Source organism: Lithobates pipiens, unplaced genomic scaffold, assembly GCF_037356315.1.
Source record: "Lithobates pipiens isolate NorthernLeopardFrog02 unplaced genomic scaffold, aLitPip1_a1.2 Scaffold_27, whole genome shotgun sequence".
Lineage (NCBI taxonomy): Eukaryota > Metazoa > Chordata > Amphibia > Anura > Ranidae > Lithobates > Lithobates pipiens.
Window position 1 is genome coordinate 38699963 of NW_027507788.1, and position 15511 is coordinate 38715473.

General features: G+C 40.1%; 1 protein-coding gene across 16 annotated transcripts in view; it reads left to right on the top strand.

Annotated features, from left to right (window-relative positions):
* PHLDB1 (pleckstrin homology like domain family B member 1) overlaps window positions 1-15511 on the top strand; it is a 198451-nt gene that overhangs the window by 41911 nt on the left and 141029 nt on the right. For all 16 annotated transcript variants that reach the window (XM_077456846.1, XM_077456832.1, XM_077456830.1 and 13 more), the window contains exon 2: window positions 5286-5393. In XM_077456846.1, the coding sequence (XP_077312972.1) occupies window positions 5334-5393 (60 nt within the window). In that variant the 5' untranslated portion in view covers window positions 5286-5333. The remainder of the gene's footprint in view (window positions 1-5285; window positions 5394-15511) is intronic.

The window sequence follows — 15511 nt, forward strand, 5'->3', positions numbered from 1 at the left end:
CCTAGTATTATCTGCAGTTCTAACGCTATACATTTTAAGAGCCTCCATAGTAGGAGCACTTACAATATATAATAATAGATAGATTTAAGGAGCATTTAAGGAGGAGTGTACACCCTCCAGGAATAGCTGCTCGCAATCTATATATTATTATCTAGTTAGACATGAGAATTCGGTTTGTTTCAGGCTGGCTGGTAAGTTGAGCTGGGAATTTTTCTTTGTTTTTGTTTGACATATGCTGTTAAGGCCAGTTATACAGTAGGTTGGGGTAGTTGTCGTTTGTTTTTACGGTTTGTTATTTGGTGAGGTGGCACAATGGACACCTTCACTGCCATTGTGCTATTTGCTGGGTGTTGTGCACCCCTGTGCCTTTAAGAAGGAGTCAGCTCCCTCCAGGCACACCTGCCCTCAATCTATCCATTATTATATACAGTATGTGCTCCTACTATGGATGCTTTCAAAATTTATAGGGTTAGGACTGAAGATAATACTAGGGTACGCTTAAGCGACCTTTGCAGCTTACACATATATTTGCAAATGTGTGCAAACCAAACCCCTGTTTTTAACATGAACTGTTAGACAGGACAATTCGGTTTGTTACAGGCTGCCTGGTAAGTTGAGCTGGGATTTTTTCTTTGTTTTAGATTCCCCCATCAACACAGAGTTATCACCTGTAGAATATTAATAATGATAATAATAATAATGCACAACAAAAATATTATTAGCAAAAATTCACTCAAAATCATTGAAAATTTATATTATTTTGATATTATTTATTTTTAATGATTTTTTTTTAGAAATTTTGATAATTGATTTTTATATATTATTTTTTATGTAATTTACAGTATTATTAGTATTACTACTGTATTCTACAGGTGGTTAAGCATCAACCCTGCATGGGAGAAACTTCCTCTAAACTCTTTGTCATCATAACCTTTGTGTTTTATGTTTATGTTGTTGATATCTATATGGTTAATGAATTTTAATACTTATCCCATTTTCAGTTGGAAAGATTACGATACTTAAAATTTAACTAAAAGGAAAACTTATTTTTTATCTAAGACGGAGAGGAGAGGGATTAGAACCTGTCATGTTTTTATTGTTATCTGTTTAGGTACAGTACTGTGTGAATGTTTTAGGCAGGTGTGAAGAAATGCTGTGAAGTTAGAATGCTTTAAAAAAAAAAAAAAAAAATATATATATATATATATATATATATATATTAATTGTTTATTTTTATCAATTTACAAAATGGGAAGTGAATGAACAGAAGAAAAATCGAAATCAAATCAATATTTGCCGTGACCACCCTTTGGCTTCAAAACCAGCATTGATTCTTACACTTGTACACTTTGTACACTTGCACAAGGTCAGGGATTTTGTAGGATTAGATTGAGTTGTATGGTCAACTAATTATACCAAGCAGATGATAATGATTATCAATTTTATATGTAGGTTGAAACACATCATTAAAGTGTCATTAACTGAAACAAAAACAGCTGTGTGGGAGGCTTAAAACTGGGTGAGGAACAGCCAAACTCTGATACTAAGGTGAGGTTGTGGAAGACAGTTTCATGTCACGGGTCATGCATTATGGCAAGACTGAGCACAGTAACAAAACTCAAGGTAGTTATGCTGCATCTGCATCTCCCAGGCAAAGATTTCAAAGCAGGCTGGGGTTTCAAGATGTGCTGTTCAAGCTCTTTTGAAGAAGCAAAAGAAATGGGCAACACTGAGGATCGTAGATGCAGTGGTCAGCCAAGGAAACTTAATACAACAGATGAAATACACATCATGCTTACTTCCCTTCAACATCAGAAGATTTCCAGCATTGCCATCAGCACAGAACTGGCAGAAACCAGTGGGACCCAGGTACACTAATTTAGTGTCTGGAGATATCTGGCCAGAAGTAATCTTCATGGAAGATTAGCAGCCAAAAAGCCATACATCTGATGTGGAAACAAGGCTAAGTGACTTAACTATGTGCAAAAACATAGGAACTGGGTTGCAGAAAAATGGCAGCAGGTACTTTGGATTGACGAGTCAACATTTGAAATATTTGGCTGTAGCAAGAGGCAGTTTGTTCGCCAAAAGGGCTGGAGAGCAATACAATAATAAGTGTCTGCAGGCAACAGTGAAGCATGGTGGAGGTTCCTTTCAAGTTTGGGGCTACATTTCCGCAAATGGAGTTGGAGCAGGATGAATGGTGTCCTCAATGCTAAGAAATACAGGCAGATACTTATCCATCATGCCATACCATCAAGGAGGCATGTGATCGGCCCAAAATGTATTCTGCATCAGGACAACAACCCCAAAGGTACAGCCAATGTCATGAAACTCTATCTTCAGTGTAAAGAAGAACATGGAGTCCTGGAAGTGATGGTTTGGCCCCCAGAGAGCCCTGATCTCAACATCATTAAGTCTGTCTGGGATTACATGAAGAGACAGAAGGATTTGAGACAGCCTACATCCGCAGCAGATCTGTGGTTACTAGTTCTCCAAAATGTTTAGAACAACCTACCTGCTGAATTCCTTCAAAATTGTGTGTAAGTGTACCTAGAAGAATTAGTGCTGTTGTGAAGGCAAAGGGTGGTCAAACCAAATATTGATTTGATTTGGATTTCGCTTCTGTTTCTTCTGTTCATTTACTTTCTATTTTGTTAATTGATAAAAATAAACTATTAACACTTCTATTTCTGAAAGCATTCTAAATTTACTGCATTTTTTTCACACCACAATAGATAGGAAATCTTCTAGTGGGGACACTAGCGAGGGATTCCCTAACTTTGAATGGATTTCCTCACACTTTCTGTTTTCTCCCCAATGGGACACAAATAACAAAAACAAAACTGACAAGAGTTATAAGCCTAAAAAAAATGAGTGTAGGTGCGCATCCTCCGAGTGGGTCCTCATTAGCCACACTGTAGATGTGCTTAAAGTGGTTGTAAACCCACTTTTTGGACATCTAGCTATAGGTAAGCCTAGAATAAGGCTTACCTATAAGTAGTGGAAATATCTCCTAAAGTTGCGCCGTTTAGGAGATATTTCACTTGTAGTCCGCTGAAAATTCCAATGGGCATGCAAGAGGAAGAAATGAAATGAAGTGCCGTTTCTTCCCTAGCCTGTGCCGTTAATCGTGGCTCCCGTGCGCATGCGCGGTAGTGATGTCACGCGGCTGCGGGGGATCACAGAGCTGGAGTCCGCGGCCAAAAAGGAAGAGGGGCCAGAAGATGGACGCTGCCTACACAGGGGACATCGCTGAATTCTTTTGCAGGTAAGTGGCACATAATGGGCTAGTATGGGATGCATATATGGGCTTATGGTTTAAAGAGCAAAATTCGTCCTTTTCATATTAAAGCACACTCCACCAGGGCTGTTAGTGCTTCTTGGGCAGTGCATCACCAGACCTCCATGGCTCACATCTGCAAGGCAACAACTTTGTCTTCAGTCCATACATTTACCAGATTCTAACAAATAGATGTAAAAGGTCATGAGGATATTGCCTTTGGGCACAGTGTACTGCAGGCTGCAGTATAAGTCCTCTTGTCTCTTGTTGCCCTACCTTTGTTGTGTCTCCCTCCCTTCAGATGCCATTGCTATGGGACATCCCACATAGTAACTACTATCGCTCTGTGTTCCGTGATGTACAATAAGAAAATAGGATTTTTATAACAGCTTACCTGTAAAATCCTTTTCTTTGAAGTACATCACGGGACACAGAGGTCTTTGGTCCCTTCTTTGGTATACACGTGTATTGCTTTGCTACAAAACTGAGGTACTCTCAGTAGTGGGAGGGGTTATATAGGGAGTGCAATTTTTGTCTAAGCCCTTGTACACATGGTCGGACATTCCGACGGAAAAAATGTCCGATCGGACCGCGTTGTCGGATAATCTGACTGTGTGTGGGCTCCATCGGACTGTTTCCGTCGGAATATCTGACGGACAAAGTTTTAGAGCTGGGCTATAAAACTTTCAGACAACATGATCCGATCGGACTTTTGTCCAATTGTGTGTAGAGAGTTCCGATCGGACAAAGTGCCACGCATGCTCAGATCAAATTCCTAGACCAAAGCTATTGGCTACTAGCCTGAACGTAGTCCCGTCATAATGAAATAACGCCGTCATGTTACGTAGGATTGGATTTTCCGACAACTTTGGCCGACCGTGTGTATGCAACACAAGTTTCGGACTTGTCTGACCGTGTGTACAAGGCCTTAGGGCATGCCAGTGTCCATCACCTGAAGGTGGCCTATAACCCACATAGTAATTACTATGGCTCTGTGTCCCGTAATGTACTTCAAAGAAAAGGATTTTACAGGTAAGCTGTTATAAAAAATCTGATTATTCCTCAGTGATATCAAAGAAGAATGGAAGCCCACATAGTGTAAAACTGCCAAATAAAAGGCCTTGATTCAATAGACAGGTACTTACACAGTGGATACAGAGACAAGTATGAAAAACTGTGCCTTCTACTGTGAATCTTGTGGTGTGGAACACTTGAGAACAACTGACTGATGGTTTAAGTCACATTTATGAAAGATATTGCATATATTTTTTTCACATTTAATTTTGTTTGACATAAAGAAAGATTTTTTTTACATAGAGTACACATCTTTAAGGGTTATAACCCCCTTTTACGCTATCCATGTGATAAAAGGTTTTTGGTTCTATTTTATGAAACTTTTGATACTATTGTATTTGTATGTTTCTGAAAAATAACTTTTTGGCGGCTCAAAACTGTCAACCTGATGATAATGTAACAAAATTGATTCTATAAGTACTCGTTCACACTTCGCACAGTTCCTGTTCAATTCACATGTAGTTCTGTGCAGTGCGATTTTAACCCTATTCGTTTTGAATGAGCTGAAATCGCATCACACTGCACCAAAAGTAGTGAATGCACTACTTTTTGAAATGCATGGCAACCACATTGCATTGGTACTTGTATTGTGCAATCCAATGTGGGCAGACGAAGTGTGTTTGTGGAGTGCATTTGGGATGTTAACTTTGCCCTGGCCACCGCAGCAGATTGCAAGGGCAGTGTGAATGGAATTCAGTGTGGGAAGCCACACTGGAATGCATCTTTCCCGCACTGCATTCTAGTGTGAATGGGTACAGAACAAGAAGTTTGTGCTGCAACTTGTCTTTGTCTTACTTATATCGATTGTGGGATTTCTGGACTGACCTCTGTTGTGGGCACTATGATATGTGCAGGTGTCTACCTTAAAATACAGTAAATAAAACTACAAGCTATGTGACATTTATATTATATCTGTTTGCATTGTCAGGATAATTTGGAAGCAGATTCCCTTCCCAAGACAGAAGTGGAAGAAGAAATGAAAGCATCAAACATGGAGATGGCAAGTCCCTGTCGGAAAGCTCACACTGTCTTACAGGTAATACATACTGTTACAGGGGACTTGCTCAGGTGGTAAGGCACCACACAATGCAGTGTCTTTATGGAGTACTCATCACATCTTTATTTTCAAGTGTCCAGACAAAACAAAACAGCTCCATGTTAGCATGATGCAAAGTAAAAAGTCCCACTTGCTTTAGAAATTGTCAGAGTCCAGGCCATAGACATTTTGCTCAGCCTCAACCAGCCCCAGTCTGGTGGGGAATCCTTAACCGCTTAAGGACCGCCTCCTGCACATTTGCGTCGGCAGAATGGCACGGCTGGGCACAAGCATGTACCTGTATGTTGCTCTTTAAGTGCCCAGTCCGGTCCTGAGCTCCATGACCGTGGCCGCTGGACCAGCGGACTTGATCGCCGCTGGTGTCCCGCGATCGGGTCACAGAGCTGAAGAAAGAGGAGAGGTCTGTGTAAACAAACCTCTCCCCGTGCTTCCTACTGAGCCTGTCACTGATCGTCTGTTCCCTGTTATAGGGAAAGACGATCAGTGACGTCAAACGGCAAGCCACGCCCCCCTACAGTTTAAAAAAAAAAAAACACACACTTAACCCCTCCCTGCCCCCTAGTGGTTAACTCCTTCACTGCCAGTGTCATTTACACAGGAATTTAGTGCATTTAAATAGCACTGATTGCTGTATAAATGACAATAGTCCCAAAAATGTGTAAAAAATGTCCGATGTGTCCACCATAATGTCGCAGTCACAATAAAAATCGCTGATCGCCGCCATTAGTAAAAAAAATATATTAATAAGAATGCTATAAAACTATCCCCTATTTTGTAAACGCTATAACTTTTGCGCAAACCAATCAATAATCACTAATTGCATTTTTTTTACCAAAAATATGTAGAAGACTACGTATCAGCCTAAACTGAGAAACAATTTTTTTATATATTTTTTGGGCATATTTATTATAGCAAAATGTAAAAAATATAGAATTTTTTTCAAAATTGTCACTCTATTTTTGTTTATAGCTCAAAAAAAAAAAAAAATGCAGAGGTGATCAAATACCACCAAAAGAAAGCTCTATTTGTGGGAAAAAAAAGGACGCCAATTTTGTTTGGGAGCCACGTCGCATGACCGCGCAATTGTCAGTTAAAGCGACGCAGTGCCGAATCGCAAAAAGGGGCCTGGTCCTTTGGCTGCAAATTGGTCTGGGGCTTAAGTGGTTAAACTGGTTGTAAACATCAGATATGAAATATGAACAAAGCACATCCTTCCATATTGTGTAATTGTCTCTGGCCAAAGCACTGAGTGTGATTTCTCTCTGCTGCCTCTTTCCTCTGTTATCTGCATAAGTCATTTGTGACAGCTTTTCCCAATTCCAAGAAATTAATGGTGATGAGAGGTGAGCTCCAGCACACTGTCTGTGATTGACAGCCACCACTGTGCATGTTCTATGTGTATTCTGAGGGGGCTTTGTCCCTTCCCTCCAATCAGGGCTCAGAGCTCTCCTTATTGAGATCTGCAGAATCAGACTTCAGATTCCCACCCACTGCTTTTCAGAGCTGAGAGATGCTGTGTAAAATGTGTTTTGTAAAAGGCTGTAGAGGAGAGGAGGCTACAGATAAACAGGTACAACTAATGTAGGAGGATTTTTTTTATCTCTGTGTTTCACCTGAGGCCAGTCACTTCACTGGGTATATGCAAGTGTTTACAACCACTTTAAAGTGGAACTTCACCCAAAAGGATGCTCTCCACCCTTAAAGCAATGGGGATAAGGGGGGCTGAATGAGTACATAGGAGCCCAATTACAGAAAGAGGTGGATAGGAAGGGCAGCAGGGTAGCATGTAAAGGAACTGATCCCCTCCGTTTTTCTCCTGCATACACTGAAAGGCTGCAGGAGGAAAATAGAATGGATCGGCTCCTCTATACGGTATACCGCTCTTGCCGCCCCTCCTATCCAGGGGTACAAGGGGTCTCGCGGGCTCCCTGGAGCATGAGGCCAGGTCACAATTGCAACCCCCTTTATGTACACCTCTGTGTGTTATCAGATTTCTAATTTTCATTAGGGTTTATTTAGTAAGTCAAAGAGCAATGTACAAAGTAGGTATATACAGTGCCTTGCGAAAGTATTCGGCCCCCTTGAACTTTTCAACCTTTTGCCACATTTCAGGCTTCAAACATAAAGATATAAAATTTAAATTTTTTGTGAAGAATCACCAACAAGTGGGACACAATTGTGAAGTGGAACGAAATATATTGTATTTTTTAAACTTTTTTAACTAATAAAAAAATGAAAAGTGGGGCGTGCAAAATTATTCGGCCCCCTTGCGTTAATACTTTGTAGAGCCACCTTTTGCTGCGATTACAGCTGCAAGTCGCTTGGGGTATGTCTCTATCAGTTTTGCACATCGAGAGACTGAAATTCTTGCCCATTCTTCCTTGCAAAACAGCTCAAGCCCAGTGAGGTTGGATGGAGAGCGTTTGTGAACAGCAGTTTTCAGCTCTTTCTACAGATTCTCAATTGGATTTAGGTCTGGACTTTGACTTGGCCATTCTAACACCTGGATACGTTTATTTGTGAACCATTCCTTTGTAGATTTTGCTGTATGTTTGGGATTGTTGTCTTGTTGGAAGATAAATCTCCGTCCCAGTTTCAGGTCTTTTGCAGACTCCAACAGGTTTTCATCCAGAATGGTCCTGTATTTGGCTGCATCCATCTTCCCTGTCCCTGCTGAAGAAAAGCAGGCCCAAACCATGATGCTGCCACCACCATGTTTGACAGTGGGGATGGTGTGTTGAGGGTGATGAGCTGTGTTGCTTTTATGCCAAACATATCGTTTTGCATTGTGGGCAAAAAGTTTTATTTTGGTTTCATCTGACCAGAGCACCTTCTTCCACATGTTTGGTGTGTCTCCCAGGTGGCTTGTGGCAAACTTTAGACGAGACTTTTTATGGATATCTTTGAGAAATGGCTTTCTTCTTGCCACTCTTCCATAAAGGCCAGATTTGTGCAGTGTACGACTGATTGTTTTCCTATGGACAGACTCTTCCACCTCAGCTGTAGTTCTCTGCAGTTCATCCAGAGTGATCATGAGCCTCTTGGCCGCATCTCTGATCAGTCTTCTCCTTGTCTGAGCTGAAAGTTTAGAGGGACGGCCAGGTCTTGGTAGATTTGCAGTGGTTTGATACTCCTTCCATTTCAAAATGATCGCTTGCACAGTGCTCCTTGGGATGTTTAAAGCTTGGGAAATCTTTTTGTATCCAAATCCGGCTTTAAACTTCTCCACAACAGTATTACGGACCTGCCTGGTGTGTTCCTTGATCTTCATGATGCTCTCTGCGCTTTCAACAGAACCCTGAGACTATCACAGAGCAGGTGCATTTATACAGAGACTTGATTACACACAAGTGGATTCTATTTATCACCATCAGTCATTTAGGACAACATTGGATCATTCAGAGATCCTCGCTGAACTTCTGGAGTGAGTTTGCTGCACTGAAAGTAAAGGGGCCGAATAATTTTGCACGCACCACTTTTCAGTTTTTTATTTGCTAAAAAAGTTTAAAATATCCAATAGATTTTGTTCCACTTCACAATTGTGTCCCACTTGTTGGTGATTCTTCACAAAAAATTTAAATTTTATATCTTTATGTTTGAAGCCTGAAATGTGGCAAAAGGTTGAAAAGTTCAAGGGGGCCGAATATTTTCGCAAGGCACTGTACAGTCAGGTCCATAAATATTGGGACATCAACACAATTCTAATGAAATTAAACAAACAAGATGTGCTTTAACTGCATATTTTCAGCTTTAATTTGAGGTTATTTACATCCAAATCAGGTGAACGGTGTAGGAAGTAAATACAACAGTTTGTATATGTGCCTCCCACTTTGTAGGGGACCAAAAGTAATGGGACAGATTAACAATCATCCATCAAACTTTCACTTTTTAATATTTGGTTGCAAATCCTTTGCAGTCAATTACAGCCTGAAGTCTGGAACACAAACACATCACCAGACACTGGGTTTCATCCCTGGTGATGCTCTGCCAGACCTCTACTGAAACTGTCTTCAGTTCCTGCTTGTTCTTGAGGCATTTTCCCTTCAGTTTTGTCTTCAGCAAGTGAAATGCATGCTCAATCGGATTCAGATCAGGTGATTGACTTGGCCATTGCATAACATTCCACTTCTTTCCCTTAAAAAACTCTTTGGCTTTTTTCACAATATGCTTCGGGTCATTGTCCATCTGCACTGTGAAGCGCCGTCCAATGAGTTCTGAAGTATTTTGCTGAATATGAGCAGATAATATTGCCCAAAACACTTCAGAATTCATCCTGCTGCTTTTGTCAGCAGTCACATCATCAATAAATACAAGAGAACCAGTTCTATTGGCAGCCATACATGCACACGCCATGACACTACCACCACCATGCTTCACTGACGAGGTGGTATGCTTTAGATCATGAGCAGTTCCTTTCCTTCTCCATACTTTTCTCTTCCCATCCCTCTGGTACAAGTTGATCTTGGTCTCATCTGTCCATAGGATGTTGTTCCAGAACTGTGAAGGCTTTTTTAGATGTTGTTTGGCAAACTCTAATCTGGCCTTCCGGTTTTTGAGGCTCACCAATGGTTTACATCTTGTGGTGAACCCTCTGTATTCACTCTGGTGAAGACTTGTCTTGATTGTTGACTTTGACACGCATACACCTACCTCCTGGAGATTGTTATTGATCTGACCAACTGTTGAGAAGGTTGTTTTCTTCACCAGAGAAAGAATTCTTCGGTCATCCGCCACAGTTATTTTTTGTGGTCTTCCGGGTCTTTTGGTGTTGCTGAACTCACCGGTGCTTTCTTTCTTTTTAAGGATGTTCCAAGTTGATTCGGCCAGACCCAATGTTTTAGCCTAATGATGGCTTGTTTCACTGACAGTGACAGCTCTTTGGATCTCATATTGAGAGTTGAAAGCAACAGATTCCAATTGCAAATAGCACACTTGAAATGAACTCTGGAACTTTTATCTACTCTTTGTAAATGGAATAATGAGGGAATAACACACACCTGGCCATGGGACAACTGAGCAGCCAATTGTCCCATTACTTTTGGTCCCTTAAAAAGTGTGAGGCACATATACAAACTGTTGTAATTTCTACACCGTTCACCTAATTTGGATGTAAATACCCTCAAATTAAAGCTGAAAGTCTGCAGTTAAAGCACATCGTGTTTGTTTCATTTCAAATCCATTGTGGTGTATAGAGCAACAAAGATTAGAGGTGTGTCGATGTCCCAATATTTATGGACCTGACTGTATACACCGCCAAAAAAGCACAGAGGCTGTCAGCACACTTGTCTATTGGAGAATGCTATTAAGGGATACACTTTACCTTATATCATTTCAAACTAAGCAATACAAAACCCTTCTCATTTAGCACCCCCACAAAATTATTATTCATGTGTAGAATATCTAGTCTCTCCTTCAAATCAGATGTATGCGCTCCAATTATTCTAGACCTTGCTTAACAGTTTATCTGTTTTCCATATATCCAACATCTGCAACTTTCCCACTCTTTTTCTTTTAAGCCGTTTATTTTTTAATTTACAAACCTGAAACAAGAAATTACAGCTATCAATAAGAGCGTATGTATAATTCAGAGTACAAAAATGTGAATACCCAAATAAGGTAACCAATGGTAAAAAAAAAAAGGCTACGCAGAGCCCAGATAAGGTCATTGTTGTATACAAAAATTGTTGCTTAGGGAATAAAAGAAAAAAACATGAAGATAAAACAAAAAGCACCAATACACAACATTCACACAACACTCAAACCAGCGCCACTCTCTCCCTCCCTTCCTCTGATAATGAGACAGATGCCCATTATGAATCATTGGCAATAAAAGTTACATAAGAGAGGAAGACATTTGTGATGCAGTAAGGCACTTCTTAGGGCAGGCCCGTCCTTGATAAATCAACTTAAATTTAGATATTTCCCCATTCATCATTTGGTGGAAACTGCTGCATTGATGGCGTGCCAGCACTCCTTCAATTTAAGAAAATAACCTCTTACAGGCATAGAAAAACAACAAGCGACGTAAAGTATGTGCATGGGTATGCGGGATGAGGTCGTTAAGAATCATCAACGGTCCCACTTCTGGAGTTTGTGGAACTAGAAGTTGCATAGTAGTTTCCAGAAAAGAAAAGAAATCATGCCAAAAGGTAGACAAAATAGGGCAAGTCCAAAACACGTAAAAGATCCGCATCCCAAGCTCACAACATGGGAAAGAGAATGTGGATGCAATCCCAATATGAGCCCACTGTTGATTTAATTATATATTTAATTATTTAGTTAAATCTTTGCTACCCCCAAGTCCCTCATAGGAATGTGACATAATTAGTTCATGCTCTATGAACACCATACACTTCCCCCCTTTTGATGGGAGTTCCACAAGAGCTACAGACAGAAGATGCAGTAGAGACACTGATCATGTCCAAATATTTAGATGTTCCTCACCTCTATGGTGCACCCATCTAGTCCCCCACTGCTGCCAGCAGAGTCAGGGTGCTGAAGAGGGAGAACAGTGATCTTGTAGCTGTGAATATACACGTGAGTTACTCCTCTATGTTCAATGTCAGCACAGTGCTTAGTCCCAGTGAGGAAAGAGTTTTGGGACTTTGTCTCCGGTATCCATCTAAAAGACAAAAGAAGTAGGGGGAGGAAAAATCATTGACATGGGCTACTCCAACCGTAGACTAACCATGCACCCCCCCCCCAAATGGAATTGAGGACTATCTTGATACCCAGGTAGAAACAACAAATATAATTAAAATAACTTTTATTTTGAAAAGAATTTATAAATTTAAAAAACAGCTGTTGACAATCAACATAGTGACAATAAACAATTTTGCAATCAAATGATACCCGGCCTCCTAACATAAGAAAGTTCAGGGTACAGCGACTAATGTCCAAGTTGATCGTGTATTTCAACTAGTTTCGCAACTGAAAGTCGCTTCTTCAGGAAAATTCTTGGTACAAATCTAAAGTTAAATACATATTGTCAACATTATTAATATAGTATAGTCCGGTATCCATCTGTTTTACACAGGGGAGACATCTGGAGTCTATTTAGACATTGATGTGTCCACAAAGTGGACCTGCCTCCATCTGCATGGGCTAACTTAGAGAACATAACATTCCAATGCTGTTACCTCCTGTTACAAAGGCAGGAAGGGTGGTGAAATCTCCCCAATGTGGACATAGTAAAACCTAACTTAGGCTCTAATACTTCTCTTCTCTACTGCATTAAAAAAAAACAAAAAAAAAAACAAAAAAAAAACCTGTTGGCTAAAGATAAATGTGTTTTATGTAGACATCCCGAGAGCACCCAACCACCAAGCCCAACATTATAATCATCTCCATAGAACCCCATGCAGTAGGGTGGATGTAGAGAGTGTAACTGACCTTAGCAGAGAGTGTAACTGATCTTAGCAAATGGTAAGCAGATTTGCTGGACTAGAAGAAAACAACTTCCAATCTTGATTGTTGTATTAACTTACTTTTTTTTTAAGTTATGCTTTCAATTTGATCAAATAAGAGAAAATATGCAGGTTAAAACTTCAGCTCTGGTATAACAAAGATGATAGTGCCTCTCATGTCATTAGTAGCATTTACCTTCCACTTTTTGTGACTGGATATAGTAAGTTTTGGTTAATTTTCCAATGTCCTGTGCTTCAGTGGTGGCCAGGTAGGATTGCTTATACTCTGTAAATAGTGCAGGTAAAATACCTTTTAATAAATAAAATTAAAAAAATTCACTTACAATATAATGACTTGAACAAAGAATAATACTAGGAAAAGCCGTTCCCATAGAATACAAGCTCCAATTTTCAGTTGCTTGACTGACGAGATCACTAGGAAGATGGCAGATGGAGGGTTGTAGCAAAGGTGAAGCTCAGGTGGGTACTAGGTGAAACTTATTAAAAAGGCCATTATGGGAGTACTCTCATTGCCAGGGTATGAGCTCCTTCCCTCCTTTACAGTGGACACTCCAGGACAAGTTGCAGAGCCTTTTTCCTACATTTCATGTAGTGTCTTCCCCAGGACTTCCATCGTTGCAACTTGCTACATTCCTCCTTCTGCTGGCTGCCTAGTGGAAGTGTGTCCAGTAATTGCAGATGTAACCTGAAAATGTATGGAAATGGTTTTTCCTTGTTTTACACCCTAATCAAGTCATTCTACTTGCTGTTTATGAAAAGGCGTTTAACCTGGACTACTCAGTACACTCTGTTCTGCTTTTCTACATAAAACATTTTGTTTATAGTGATTCACTATGTTATTAAAGGGGCGGTAAGGAGTCATTTGCCTCACAACTCCTTGAAGCATTTGGCTAGATGTCTTATTAATTACAAGATTACGTCACTTTATTTTGGCCTGTTATGTGGAAGAGGGCCTACTTTCCCTTTTACTTCAGGCCAGCTAATTCTGCATATTTTCACAAAAATATTGCCTTCAACTTAGCCTTTTAGATTTCCAAATGATCCCTCTCCGCTCACAGAAATGCTGCGGGTATTGTTATCTCATAGCCCTGACACGTTAATTGAGCTGTACATCCCTGTATCACCCACTCGGTGAATCTAGGACTCCCCTTTCATAAGGTTCCCTATGCAGCTGCTGTTGCTAGGTTACTAGCCCACTGTTACCACAGCAGCCAAAGTATATTTACTGAACATCCATAAGATGTAAATGAATAGGAGGACGCATGATATAGCATGATATATACAGTATATATATATATATATATATATATATATATATATATATATATGGATACAGGCATTAGACAAATGACACATACGTATTAAAGGAAAGGGCTCAATACTAGTGTATTCAGTTCTTTCAACCCATACACAGTCTTTTAACTGTGCTGCCTGGGCTCTGTTTTTACAGATTAACAATCAAACAGTTGGCATGTCGGTTGGCTGGGAACCACTAAAGAGAATGATGGCAGTCCCCATCTGTACCACTATTCCGTGTTGTACTTCTTGTTTCTTTCTTATCATCATTCCAGTGAATATGTCCTCTTTCTGTTGAAGCAATGATAAAGCTGCTTTGGTTGTGACCAGGCCACGCAGCTAAAAGACTGCTTAAAGTGCACTTATCCTTTAATCCTGTTGTATGGACTATTGCCAATATACCATAAAAATTGGGACTTGTTCTACAGAACTTTAAATTCTGGTTTGTTTGTTTACCTTCCTGCCTCTCTGCTGCCTCCCAAATCTTTTCAAACGCCCTGCGCTCTCTGGTTACTTCAAAGTTTTCAGATCTACCATTATCAAGGTGACATTTTTCTGGTTGTTGGAATACATTTTTTCAACACTCAAGTACATTTCTGTAAGGATGGCTGACGGGATTCTGTGAAAGCTCCAGAGGCCACCAGTGCTCCAGACAATAGACTTCATGTGTTCGTTGGACATCTCTCCTTCATTATTCCATTAGCTCCCTAGGTGTGATGGCACAGGCATCTTTCTGTAAAATGTTTCTTGCAAGCGGAATTGCTGGTTGTAAAGGCAACATTTTCTCTTCCATGCTTGTAGAGAAAACTCTACCCAAGTAGACTGTTCAGGGAAATCGGTTTTATAGATTTGCCCCAACCTCTGGAGATTGGATCATTGTTATAAGTCTCGGCTGGGTGGCTCACTGTATCGGTCAGGTCTCTCTGAGCACCTGGAATCCTCCAATATCTACAAGCTTCAATATTCTTGTAACAAAAGCAGACTTTTGAGAACTTTTTGACTTTCAAAAGGCTACAGAGTGGGTTCAGGTCAGAATGACTCTTTCTGGCACCTTATGTTGACATATTATAGATCACAACAAATGTTTCTTTAATGATCCAATACTGAAGAACATGTTTAGCAAGACATGAAATCCAAGCTAGATCCTAAAGTGGTATTAAACCCAAAAGCAAGCATTTACTATATTGCAGCTTAACATTTCTTAGATGTGATGGCTGCATTAATATTCTTTTTAAGGCTTTATTCATTTTTCATATTATGATCCAGCCAGTAAGTCTGTTTTTTTCAAAAGAACAAGCTCTCCAACAGAATGTACAGAAAGGAGACAAGATATTTAACAGGGGTGCTTACTATGATCACAACCGAAAATGACCC